Source organism: Salvelinus alpinus, chromosome 27, assembly GCF_045679555.1.
Source record: "Salvelinus alpinus chromosome 27, SLU_Salpinus.1, whole genome shotgun sequence".
Lineage (NCBI taxonomy): Eukaryota > Metazoa > Chordata > Actinopteri > Salmoniformes > Salmonidae > Salvelinus > Salvelinus alpinus.
The window spans coordinates 11,608,102-11,621,407 of record NC_092112.1 but is presented as its reverse complement, the minus strand read 5'-3'; the positions used below and the strand labels follow the sequence as shown (position 1 = coordinate 11,621,407).

Sequence of the window (13,306 nt, the reverse complement as noted above, 5' to 3'; positions counted from 1 at the left end):
GTATATAGCAGGCTGAAACGGTGTCAGTGAGCTTGGGATGAGGTTGAGACAGTTTGGGCGGGAAAGGCCGTGTAGGTTCCACGAAGACAGTCTGAAAACGAAGAGCTCTTCAACACCTGCTTCTCCATTGGAGCCACTTCTCTGGTTCTGGTCCTTCATTTCCAGGAGTGTAGCGCCCACCTGGGTGATGCCACGGCTGCTGAAAAGTGCACGAAAAGCCACCACATCTTGTCAGTGGTTAGGAGCATTCCCTGAACAGTCCCTGACCTTCCTCTGCTACCTCTGGACACAGAATGCAGTCCTTGGTGTAATACTTCCAAACAGATTAAACAAAAAGCCACATTATTTGAATCCGAAGAGCCAGCTAGCTAGCTAGCTAACAAGTCTAAATACTTTTCATCATGATTCAGCAACTCTGAGAGTCAAGACCATAGGATATGGTGATCTAAGCCTAGAGCAGCCACAATCACCCAAAAAGTATTACAAAATGCAACAAAAAACACTTTTAAAAAGATATGAACAATATTTACAAAGCTCACCTAGGCTACCATGGCAACCATGGAACCAAATTCCCAATTCCACATTTTTCTAATTGAAGAGAAATGGAATTTCATTGTATTTCCTGAATTGACTGGAATTGAAATAGAATTGACCCCTTAACCTGCTATTCATTCATGGTATTGTATTGTGGTACTTATTGCTGCTCTCTTTTGGTTGTCTCTAACAGTGTTCATTTTGTCAATAACTATGATGAAAATACTCAGCAGCAACCTATTCCTATGGCGAAAACGAGTCGAAATGCCCCGCGGGAAAAAAACGATTAACTACTACAAATGGCTTTTCATTTTAGTCTACAAAAATTTGACAAGACGAGAATTCCACATGAGACTAATGGACATTTAATTTGATATGAAGCTCCTTTTCATGCATGCAGAATATTGTCTTTCAGTTGCGCCGTCTGAGCTGATCTGCCGGCTCTCCCACACAGCTTCCAGGCGGTCACTCTCCCACACAGCTTCCAGGCGGTCACTCTCCCACACAGCTTCCAGGCGGTCACTCTCCCACACAGCTTCCAGGCGGTCACTCTCCCACACAGCTTCCAGGCGGTCACTTCAGTCACTCTCCCACACAGCTTCCAGGCGGTCACTTCAGTCACTCTCCCACACAGCTCCCAGGCGGTCACTTCAGTCACTCTCCCACACAGCTCCCAGGCGGTCACTTCAGTCACTCTCCCACACAGCTTCCAGGCGGTCACTTCAGTCACTCTCCCACACAGCTTCCAGGCGGTCACTTCAGTCACTCTCCCACACAGCTTCCAGGCGGTCACTTCAGTCACTCTCCCACACAGCTCCCAGGCGGTCACTTCAGTCACTCTCCCACACAGCTCCCAGGCGGTCACTTCAGTCACTCTCCCACACAGCTCCCAGGCGGTCACTTCAGTCACTCTCCCACACAGCTTCCAGGCGGTCACTTCAGTCACTCTCCCACACAGCTCCCAGGCGGTCACTTCAGTCACTCTCCCACACAGCTCCCAGGCGGTCACTTCAGTCACTCTCCCACACAGCTCCCAGGCGGTCACTTCAGTCACTCTCCCACACAGCTCCCAGGCGGTCACTCTCCCACACAGCTTCCAGGCGGTCACTTCAGTCACTCTCCCACACAGCTTCCAGGCGGTCACTTCAGTCACTCTCCCACACAGCTCCCAGGCGGTCACTCTCCCACACAGCTCCCAGGAGGTCACTTCAGTCACTCTCCCACACAGCTCCCAGGAGGTCACTCTCCCACACAGCTCCCAGGAGGTCACTCTCCCACACAGCTCCCAGGAGGTCACTCTCCCACACAGCTCCCAGGAGGTCACTCTCCCACACAGCTCCCAGGAGGTCACTCTCCCACACAGCTCCCAGGAGGTCACTCTCCCACACAGCTCCCAGGAGGTCACTCTCCCACACAGCTCCCAGGAGGTCACTCTCCCACACAGCTCCCAGGAGGTCACTCTCCCACACAGCTCCCAGGAGGTCACTCTCCCACACAGCTCCCAGGAGGTCACTCTCCCACACAGCTCCCAGGAGGTCACTCTCCCACACAGCTCCCAGGAGGTCACTCTCCCACACAGCTCCCAGGAGGTCACTCTCCCACACAGCTCCCAGGAGGTCACTCTCCCACACAGCTCCCAGGAGGTCACTCTCCCACACAGCTCCCAGGAGGTCACTCTCCCACACAGCTCCCAGGAGGTCACTCTCCCACACAGCTCCCAGGAGGTCACTCTCCCACACAGCTCCCAGGAGGTCACTCTCCCACACAGCTCCCAGGCGGCCACTCTCCCACACAGCTCCCAGGCGGTCACTTCGGTCACTCTCCCACACAGCTCCCAGGAGGTCACTTCGGTCACTCTCCCACACAGTTCCCAGGCGCGGTCACTTCAGTCACTCGTCAATCTTTGGAACTGATTTGAATCCAGGACACCGGACTTGTCACTGCCTTCAACTAGAAACAATGTTTACTCTGTCTTTCATGTAGGCTATTTTTGATTTGATCACAAACAAAAAAACTATATTTTCCCATGTGCACTGTAATTCATTAATCTGTGTTCAAATTGTATTGATCACATGCACCGAATACTGGTGTAGACTTTACAGTGAAATGCTGGCTTATGAAAAATAAAATAGTAACTAACATGCGGAATACAATAAAATACACAAGAATGGAGCTATATACAGGAAGTACCAGTACCAGATCAATGTGGAGCTATATACAGGAAGTACCAGTACCAGATCAATGTGGAGCTATATACAGGGAGTACCAGATCAATGTGGAGCTATATACAGGGAGTACCAGTACCAGATCAATGTGGAGATATATACAGGGAGTACCAGTACCAGATCAATGTGGAGCTATATACAGGGAGTACCAGATCAATGTGGAGCTATATACAGGAAGTACCAGTACCAGATCAATGTGGAGCTATATACAGGGAGTACCAGATCAATGTGGAGCTATATACAGGGAGTACCAGATCAATGGGGAGCTATATACAGGGAGTACCAGATCAATGTGGAGCTATATACAGGGAGTACCAGATCAATGTGGAGCTATATACAGGGAGTACCAGAGCAATGTGGAGCTATATACAGGGAGTACCAGATCAATGTGGAGCTATATACAGGGAGTACCAGTACCAGATCAATGTGGAGCTATATACAGGGAGTACCAGTACCAGATCAATGTGGAGCAATATACAGGAAGTACCAGATCAATGTGGCGCTATATACAGGAAGTACCAGTACCAGTACCAGATCAATGTGGAGCTATATACAGGGAGTACCAGTACCAGATCAATGTGGAGCTATATACAGGGAGTACCAGTACCAGATCAATGTGGAGCTATATACAGGAAGTACCAGATCAATGTGTAGAGAGAGGTATGATGTATTTTAGGTGTATATACACTACATTAGCAAAAGTATGTGGACACCTGCTCGTCTAACATCTCATTCCAAAATCATGGGCGTGAATATGGAGTTGGTCCCCTCTTTTGCTGCTATAACAGCCTCCCCTCTTCTGGGAAGGCTTTCCACTAGATGTTGGAACATTGCTGTGGAGACTTGCTTCCATTCAGCCACAAGTGCATTAGTGAGGTCGAGCACCGCTGTTGTGCGATTAGGCCTGGCTCGCAGTCGGCGTTCCAATTCATCCCAAAGGTGAAAAACAGCCTTTTGAACCTGTAGCCAAAGCTCTATAGCCTTTATGGTTAATTATGGCTGGCATTGGTTACAATCTGCCACGATATCATTGTTACCGGCTAAGGGATAGTAGGCCTAGTTGGACAAGGCTATCTGAATGTGCACATGATGGAAGTTAGAGGTAGCCTCAATTTTCATTATTAGGTCACTAATATGGCTGTGACTAAAACCAGACAAATTATCCATAGTTTTATGTCGACTGATAATAACTAAAACTAACAAAGGATGAAATTACTAAAATGTGACCTAAAAACTACAAAAGTTATTTTAAGACTAAGACTAAACTAGGTGCTCAAATTAACACCAGCCTCCTAATGTTACGGACATTTTATGTCACTTTTTTTATTTTCTGTTTTGTATACAGAATGTCTTTTATCTGTTGCTGTTTTGACATTTTCTGGGATTTAAGAAAGAGTCTATCTTCTCTCTCTAGGACTATGAGAGGGTGATCTCCCACCACTGTCAGCATGATGACTATAGCGCCGCCCTGGAGGTGCTCTCTAAGCACTGCGACGAGAAGCTCTTCTATAAGTTCTCCCCCATCCTCATGCAACACATACCTAAGAAGGTGATACAATGATTTTTTTAACCGTTTGCAATGAAATGTTTTGTTGTTATTATTATTGTCTTGGTGTATTCAAGTACAATGCAATTCAGTTTGACATACCATACTTTATCTTCAATTTTCATGGAAAATCATGCACTTAAACTGCAGATTTGTTTATCCGTGAATAATTAATTGAAATTGAATGAATTAATCAACAATAAATATACCTTTTTTAATAACCGTAAAAGGTGGTGGATGCCTGGATCCAGATGGGTAGCAGGCTGGAGCCTAAGAAGCTGATCCCGGCCCTGGTCAACTACAGTCAGATGGGTTCGACACAACAGATCAACGAGACCATCCGTTACATGGAGTTCTGTGTCTACCAGCTCACTGTGACCGAAGAGGCCATACACAACTACCTGCTGTCCCTCTACGCCAAGTACAAACCTGATAGTCTCTTGTGGTACCTGGAACAGGTAGGTTCAAGGCTGGGACCGGCCCAAATGGCACCTTGTTCACTATATAGCACCTTACTTTTCACCAAGGACACGCAGACTAAATGTCTTGATAATTGTGGAATTGACCTTTGTTTTTCATAATGACGTGTTTTATATTTTATTCTAGTTTACTCTTAAGTGTCCTTGGGTATCTTGAAAGTAAATCAAATATAATATTACAATGTATTATTATTTTTATTAATACACAAATATATATTATTAATAAATCAAATGTGTTGTTATTATTGACAGGCTGGGACCCACTTGTCAGACATCCACTATGATTTAAAGTACGCCCTGAGGCTGTGTGCTGAACACGGTTACCTCCAGGCCTGTGTCCTGGTCTATAAGATCCTGGAGCTGTATGAGGAAGCTGTCGATCTGGCCCTACAAGTGAGTGTCTTGGCTAGTTTTGATGAATTTGTAGCTAACTTTTGATCGTTTGATATTAACAGGATATTGCAAGAATAAGAATGTGCAAATTGTGTGCTACACCATCAATATATACAGACATTATCTCAATATATATATATACAGACATTATCTCAATATATATATATATACAGACATTATCTCAACCTCTGTATATATATATATTATCTCAATATATACACAGAGGTTATCTCAAAATATATATATATATATATATATATATATATATATATACAGACATTATCTCTATATATATACAGTGGGGAGAACAAGTATTTGATACACTGCTGATTTTGCAGGTTTTCCTACTTACAAAGCATGTAGAGGTCTGTCATTTGTATCATAGGTACACTTCAACTGTGAGAGTCGGAATCTAAAACAAAAATCCAGAAAATCACATTGTATGATTTTTAAGTAATTAATTTGCATTTTATTGCATGACATAAGTATTTGATACATCAGAAAAGCAGAACTGAATATTTGGTACAGAAACCTTTGTTTGCAATTACAGAGATCATACGTTTCCTGTAGTTCTTGACCAGGTTTGCACACACTGCAGCAGGGATTTTGGCCCACTCCTCCATACAGACCTTCTCCAGATCTTTCAGGTTTCGGGGCTGTCGCTGGGCAATACGGACTTTCGGCTCCCTCCAAAGATTTTCTATTGGGTTCAGGTCTGGAGACTGGCTAGGCCACTCCAGGACCTTGAGATGCTTCTTACGGAGCCACTCCTTAGTTGCCCTGGCTGTCTGTTTCGGGTCGTTGTCATGCTGGAAGACCCAGCCACGACCCATCTTCAATGCTCTTACTGAGGGAAGGAGGTTGTTGGCCAAGATCTCGCGATACATGGCCCCATCCATCCTCCCCTCAATACGGTAGAGTCGTCCTGTCCCCTTTGCAGAAAAGCATCCCCAAAGAATGATGTTTCCACCTCCATGCTTCACGGTTGGGATGGTGTTCTTGGGGTTGTACTCATCCTTCTTCTTCCTCCAAACACGGCGAGTGGAGTTTAGACCAAAAAGCTCTATTTTTGTCTCATCAGACCACATGACCTTCTCCCATTCCTCCTCTGGATCATCCAGATGGTCATTGGCAAACTTCAGACGGGCCTGGACATGCGCTGGCTTGAGCAGGGGGACCTTGCGTGCGCTGCAGGATTTTAATCCATGACGGTGTAGTGTGTTACTAATGGTTTTCTTTGAGACTGTGGTCCCAGCTCTCTTCCGGTCATTGACCAGGTCCTGCCGTGTAGTTCTGGGCTGATCCCTCACCTTCCTCATGATCATTGATGCCCCACGAGGTGAGATCTTGCATGGAGCCCCAGACCGAGGATGATTGACCGTCATCTTGAACTTCTTCCATTTTCTAATAATTGCACCAACAGTTGTTGCCTTCTCACCAAGCTGCTTGCCTATTGTCCTGTAGCCCATCCCAGCCTTGTGTAGGTCTACAATTTTATCCCTGATGTCCTTACACAGCTCTCTGGTCTTGGCCATTGTGGAGAGGTTGGAGTCTGTTTGATTGAGTGTGTGGACAGGTGTCTTTTATACAGGTAACGAGTTCAAACAGTTGCAGTTAATACAGGTAATGAGTGGAGAACAGGAGGGCTTCTTAAAGAAAAACTAACAGGTCTGTGAGAGCCGGAATTCTTACTGGTTGGTAGGTGATCAAATACTTATGTCATGCAATAAAATGCAAATTAATTACTTAAAAATCATACAATGTGATTTTCTGGATTTTTGTTTTAGATTCCGTCTCTCACAGTTAGTGTACCTATGATAAAAATTACAGACCTCTACATGCTTTGTAAGTAGGAAAACCTGCAAAATCGGCAGTGTATCAAATACTTGTTCTCCCCACTGTATATATATATATATATATATATATATACATACATACATACAGAGATTATCTCAATATATACACAGAGGTTATCACAATATATACACAGAGGTTATCACAATATATATATATATATATACAGACATTATCTCAATATATATATATATATATATATATATATATATATATATATATATATATATATATATATATATATACATAGAGGTTATCACAATATATACACAGAGGTTATCACAATATATACACAGAGGTTATCACAATATATACACAGAGGTTATCACAATATATACACAGAGGTTATCACAATATATACACAGAGGTTATCACAATATACATGCATATATTATCTCAATATACACTACCGTTCAAATGTTTGGGGTCACTTAGAAATCTCCATGTTTTTGAAAGAAAAAATAAATAAATTGTCCATTAAACTAACATCAAATTGATCAGAAATACAGTGTAGACATTGTTAACAACATTGTTGTTCAGGGTCCTGTTGGTTCCAGACTTCGTACATTGGTACCGCTTGCCGTGCGGTAGCAGAGAGAACAGTCTATGACTTGGGTGGCTGGAGTCTTTTTTAGGGCTTTCCTCTGACACCGCCTGGTATAGAGGTCCTGGATGGCAGGAAGCTTGGCACCAATGATGTACTTGGCAGTACGCACTACCCTCTGTAACGCCTTACTGTCGGAGCCCAAGCAGTTGCCATACCAAGCGGTGATGCAACCAGTCAAGATGCTCTCAATCTTGCTTTTTGTATAACTTTGAGGATCTGAGTACCCATGCCAAATCTTTTCAGCCTTCTGAAGGGAAAGAGGCATCTTCGTGCCCTCTTCACGACTGTGTCGGTGTGTGTGGACCAGGATAGATCCTGAGTGATGTGGACACTGAGGAACTTGAAGCTCTCGATCCGCTCCACTACAGCCACGTCGACGTGAAGGGGGGTGTGCTCTGCCCTCCGTTTCCTGTAGTCCACGGTCAGCTCCTTTGTCTTACTGACGTTGAGTGAGAGGTTGTTGTTGTCCTGGCACGACACTGCTAGGTATCTGACCACCTCCCTATAGGCTGTCTCATCATCGTCGGTCATCAGGCCTACCACCGCCATGTCGTTAGCAAACTTAATGATGGTGTTGGAGTTGTGTTTGGCCATGCAGTCATGGGTGAACAGGGAGTACAGGAGGTGACTAAGCAAACACCCCTGAGGGGCCCCAGTGTTGAGGACCGGCGTGGCAGATGTTGTTGCCTACCCTCACCACCTGGGGGCGGCCCGTCAGGAAGTCCAGGTTCCAGTTGCAGAGGGAGGTGTTTAGTCCCAGGGTTCTTGAACGCTGAGCTGTAGTCAATGAACAGCATTGTCACAAAGGTTTTGCTCTTGTTCAGGTGGGAAAGTGCAGTGTGGATCTGTTGGGGCGGTGAATTGGACTGTGTCCATGGTGTCTGGGATGATGGTGTTGATGTGAGCCATTACCAGCCTTTCAAACCATTTCAGTTTTGAGTGCTACAGTTTTGAGTGCTACAGGGCGATAGTCATTTAGACAGGTTACCTTGGCGTTCTTGGGGACAGGGACTATGGTGGTCTGCTTGAAACATATAGGATTTACAGACTGGGTCAGGGAGAGATTGAAAACATCAGTGAAGACACTTGCCAGCTGGTCAGCTCATGCTCTGAGAATGTGTCCTGGTAATCTGTCTGGCCCCGTGGCCTTGTGAATGTTAACCTGTTGATTGGTCTTACTCACATCTGCTACAGAGAGTGTGATCACACAGTCGTCTGGAACAGCTGGTGCTCTCATGCATGGTTCAGTGCATAGAAGGCATTTTGCTCATCTGGTGGGCTCGCTTCACTGGGCAGCTCATGGCTGGGTTTCCTTTTGTAATCCGTGATAGTATGCAAGCCCTGCCACATCCAACGACCGTCAGAGCCGGTGTAGTAGGATTCAACCTGAGTTCTCGATTCAAGCTTGGCCTGTTTGATGGTTTGTCGTAGAGCGTAGCGGGATTTCTTATAAGCATCTGGATTAGTGTCCCGCTCCTTGAAAACCCTTCCTCAAGCGGCTGGTGCTTCTCCTGTGCTGTTTGTCCTTCCAGGTGGATGTGGACCTGGCCAAGACGTGCGCTGACCTGCCTGAGGATGATGAGGAGTTGAGGAAGAAGTTGTGGCTGAAGATCGCCCGTCACGTGGTGCAAGAGGAGAAGGATGTGAAGAAGGCCATGAACTGTCTGTCCAGCTGTAACCTGCTCAAGATCGAAGACATACTGCCCTTCTTCCCAGACTTCGTCACCATAGACCACTTTAAGGTAATAGTGTCATCAAATATTTAGGATCTAAACAAATAAACAAACACACAAACATACGAGACAGTATTTGAGGTGCACTTAATTTACCTTGAAGCTTGCACTTTTGGGGACTATTCTATTGTTTCCATTGTACCAGCCAAACCAAATGTTTGTAAGTATGTAATCTTGGCACCCGAACCAAATCTCAGCTTCTAGTAAGTATTTGACATGTATTTGTGTTTTTATGTCCCTCCACACCACCGCCCCCCCCTCCCCTCTCCCTGCAGGAGGCTATCTGCAGCTCTTTAGAGGAATACAACCAGCATATAGACGAGCTGAAGCAGGAGATGGAGGAGGCGACGGAGAGCGCCAAGCGGATCAGAGAGGACATCCAGGAGATGAGGAACAAGTACGGGGTGGTGGAGAGCCAGGAGAAATGTGCTGCCTGCGACTTCCCCCTCCTCAACAGACCCTTCTATCTGTTCCTCTGTGGTCACATGTTCCACTACGACTGCCTCTTCCTGGAGGTCAGTATGCAAACCAATTTAATTTGACCTTTGACCCGATTTCAAGAACAGTTAGCTTACGATATATATACCAGTAGGTCAGTAGCACATCCTTCTTTTATCTTGAGCTTTGACCCGATTTAAAGAAGAGTTAGCCAACAATCTATTGCAGCAAACAGAGGGTCATTGGGTCATTACTGTGTATATATTTGTAAATGATGTATGCTACATACACAATGAAAAAGGCTTGGAGGAGGATATCCCCAAAAATGTATCACAACTAATGTCTTCTTCCCCCAGGAGATTCAGTAGTTAACTAGTGAATAAAATAAAAAAACACTATTGATCTTGTATGGGGCTCACACACTGTAACAGTGGGTCTTTCCTTAGGTGAGCCCTCACCTGTCCACCTACAAGCAGACTAAACTAGATGAGCTGCAGAAGAAGCTGACTGCAGCCACTCAGACCTCCAAGTCCCGCCAGCGCCCCGCCCCCAAGGAGAAGGAGGGCGACACCGCCAGCTTGGGGAAAGGAAGCGCCGGGGTCAGCCGCGAGCAGATCAAGTCCGACATCGATGACATAATGGCCTGCGAGTGTGTGTACTGCGGGGAGCTGATGATCAAGTCGATCGACAAGCCGTTTATTGATCCACAGAAGTTCGAGGAGGAAAAGTCCAGCTGGCTCTGAAATGGATGGTTGGACCTGCCTGAAACTGGACAGGTTTGACGTGGCGGACTTGAGGTGGCTGTCTGAATGGAACGGGTCGGAAATGGACTTGAGCTGCCATTCTGAAAATGACAAGTGAAATGAAGTGGGACTGGAACTGGTCTGAAATGAGCTGTCTGAACTCTTTGAGTGAAATAGACTTGTTTATTTCAGAAATGTCTGAAATGATGACTGAAATGGACAACTTATGCTGAAATGGAAATGGAATATCTCCCTGATAATGGGAAGTATAGCCACCGCTGCCTGGTGATGGATAGACACAGGAGAGGGGAAGGAATGCCGGATCTCCTTTGTAACCTCTTATCAAATCAAATGTTATTTGTCACATGCGCCGAATACAACAGGTGTAGTAGACCTTACAGTGAAATGCTGAATACAACAGGTGTAGTAGACCTTACAGTGAAATGCTGAATACAACAGGTGTAGTAGACCTTACAGTGAAATGCTGAATACAACAGGTGTAGTAGACCTTACAGTGAAATGCTGAATACAACAGGTGTAGTAGACCTTACAGTGAAATGCTGAATACAACAGGTGTAGTAGACCTTACAGTGAAATGCTGAATACAACAGGTGTAGTAGACCTTACAGTGAAATGCTGAATACAACAGGTGTAAACCTTACAGTGAAATGCTGAATACAACAGGTGTAAACCTTACAGTGAAATGCTGAATACAACAGGTGTAAACCTTACAGTGAAATGCTGAATACAACAGGTGTAAACCTTACAGTGAAATGCTGAATACAACAGGTGTAAACCTTACAGTGAAATGCTGAGTACAACAGGTGTAGACCTTACAGTGAAATGCTGAGTACAACAGGTGTAAACCTTACAGTGAAATGCTGAATACAACAGGTGTAGACCTTACAGTGAAATGCTGAATACAACAGGTGTAAACCTTACAGTGAAATGCTGAATACAACAGGTTGTAGACCTTACAGTGAAATGGTTACTTACAAGCCCTTAACCAACAATGCAGTTTTAAGAAAATACCAACAAAAACAAGTAAGAGATAAGAATAACAAATAATTAAAGAGCAGCAGTAAAATAACAATAGCGAGGCTATATACAGGGGGTACCGGTACAATGTGGAGGCTATATACAGGGGGTACCGGTACAATGTGGAGGCTATATACAGGGGGTACCGGTACAATGTGGAGGCTATATACAGGGGGTACCGGTACAATGTGGAGGCTATATACAGGGGGTACCGGTACAGAGTCAATGTGGAGGCTATATACAGGGGGTACAGGTACAGAGTCAATGTGGAGGCTATATACAGGGGGTACCGGTACAGAGTCAATGTGGAGGCTATATACAGGGGGTACCGGTACAGAGTCAATGTGGAGGCTATATACAGGGGTACCGGTACAGAGCCAATGTGCGGGGGAACCGGTTCGTCGAGGTAATATGTACATAATAACAGAGAGTAGCAGCAGTATAAAAGGGGGTGGGGCAATGCAAATAGTCTGGGTAGCCATTTGATTGGCTCCTCTGTGTCTCTGTAATATCATATATTCTAGTCTCTTTCTCTCATTTTTCTACTAATCTTCAGACAGTACTGAGGCTGTTAGTCTCTTACACGCACATTGCTTCATCAGACGTTACTAAAGTAGATCAGTTTACCGTCTTTACACTCAAATCTGTCTGAATTAACAAAACAACTCTGAAATTGTCTCTGAAATGTAGATTTTATAAATTCAGATTGATTAATCTCAACTGGTATTAGTTAATTCCACTGGCTAGAGACATGAATAGTACTATAGAATGAATGTGCTGAATTACTCATGTTATGTGTCACTTCCTTCACCCCTGTTTCATTGACTGACAGTGTTTTCTGTTGTGACTCTGAGATCAGGTCAGTGTAACCACACTTTGCTATGGTTTGCTAAAAATGCACTTGTGAAAATTAAACAAATGTTTAAATCAGTCTTTTTAAAATTGTTTTATTTCAAGTGTTTGAGCGTAATGAATTCCTCGGATGGAGTGAGAGAGCTTCTATCTGAAAGTCGAAAATATTCACATTTTAAATTAGGATTTTATTCTTGGATTGAGTGAGACGGCTTCCTCTCATAAATATGCAGCAACTGACAAGGAAATGGCCTAGTACTTCAGTTCAGTGTTTTACATTGTCATAAATGTACAAGCATTTTCTCTGCATCTCTTTAAAAAGTAAGTGTGAAGGTTGTAAAATATATTATATGAATCAGGTACATATTGATGATGTTAACAGTTACATGGCAACATGTTTTATGTGCAATTTATAGCTCATATCAAGTCAGTCATAAAATCGCCCCCCAAAAAATCACAATAGTAACCGTCTCGCGATACTTCCCGTTGAGTGATGGAGCATGTAGCTCGGTAATCTTCAGGAGTAGTAATCCTCAGAAACGATAATGTTGTATAAATCACCTGCTAATGGGACATTTTTTGACACAACTGACTAGGAAATACACGTTAAAATGTTTCTGTTGATACATTTCCGCTGCAAATTCCCTTGAAGAGCAGATGAGAGGAGGTTCAGACGAGGCAAACCCAAGAACCTCTTCCTCTCTAGCTCGTTGTTGTTGAGATAGTTGTCTCTCTCTGCCTCCTCTCTCTCTCCCATTTTCTCTCCCCTCCCATTTCTCTCCCCTCCCATTTCTCTCTCTCTGTCTCTGTCTCTCCCCTCCCATTTCTCTCCCCTCCCATTTCTCTCTCTCTGTCTCTGTCTCT

General features: G+C 44.5%; 1 protein-coding gene across 1 annotated transcript in view; it reads left to right on the top strand.

The window, feature by feature from the left end:
- The window catches only part of LOC139555962 (vacuolar protein sorting-associated protein 18 homolog), a 25,775-nt gene extending 13,255 nt beyond the window's left edge, over window positions 1-12,520 (top strand). Inside the window, exons 11-16 of the mRNA XM_071369382.1 lie at window positions 4,174-4,308; window positions 4,536-4,763; window positions 5,037-5,177; window positions 9,171-9,380; window positions 9,647-9,886; window positions 10,256-12,520. Of these exons, the coding sequence (XP_071225483.1) occupies window positions 4,174-4,308; window positions 4,536-4,763; window positions 5,037-5,177; window positions 9,171-9,380; window positions 9,647-9,886; window positions 10,256-10,552 (1,251 nt within the window). The 3' untranslated portion in view covers window positions 10,553-12,520. The remainder of the gene's footprint in view (window positions 1-4,173; window positions 4,309-4,535; window positions 4,764-5,036; window positions 5,178-9,170; window positions 9,381-9,646; window positions 9,887-10,255) is intronic.
- Window positions 12,521-13,306: the final 786 nt, after the last annotated feature.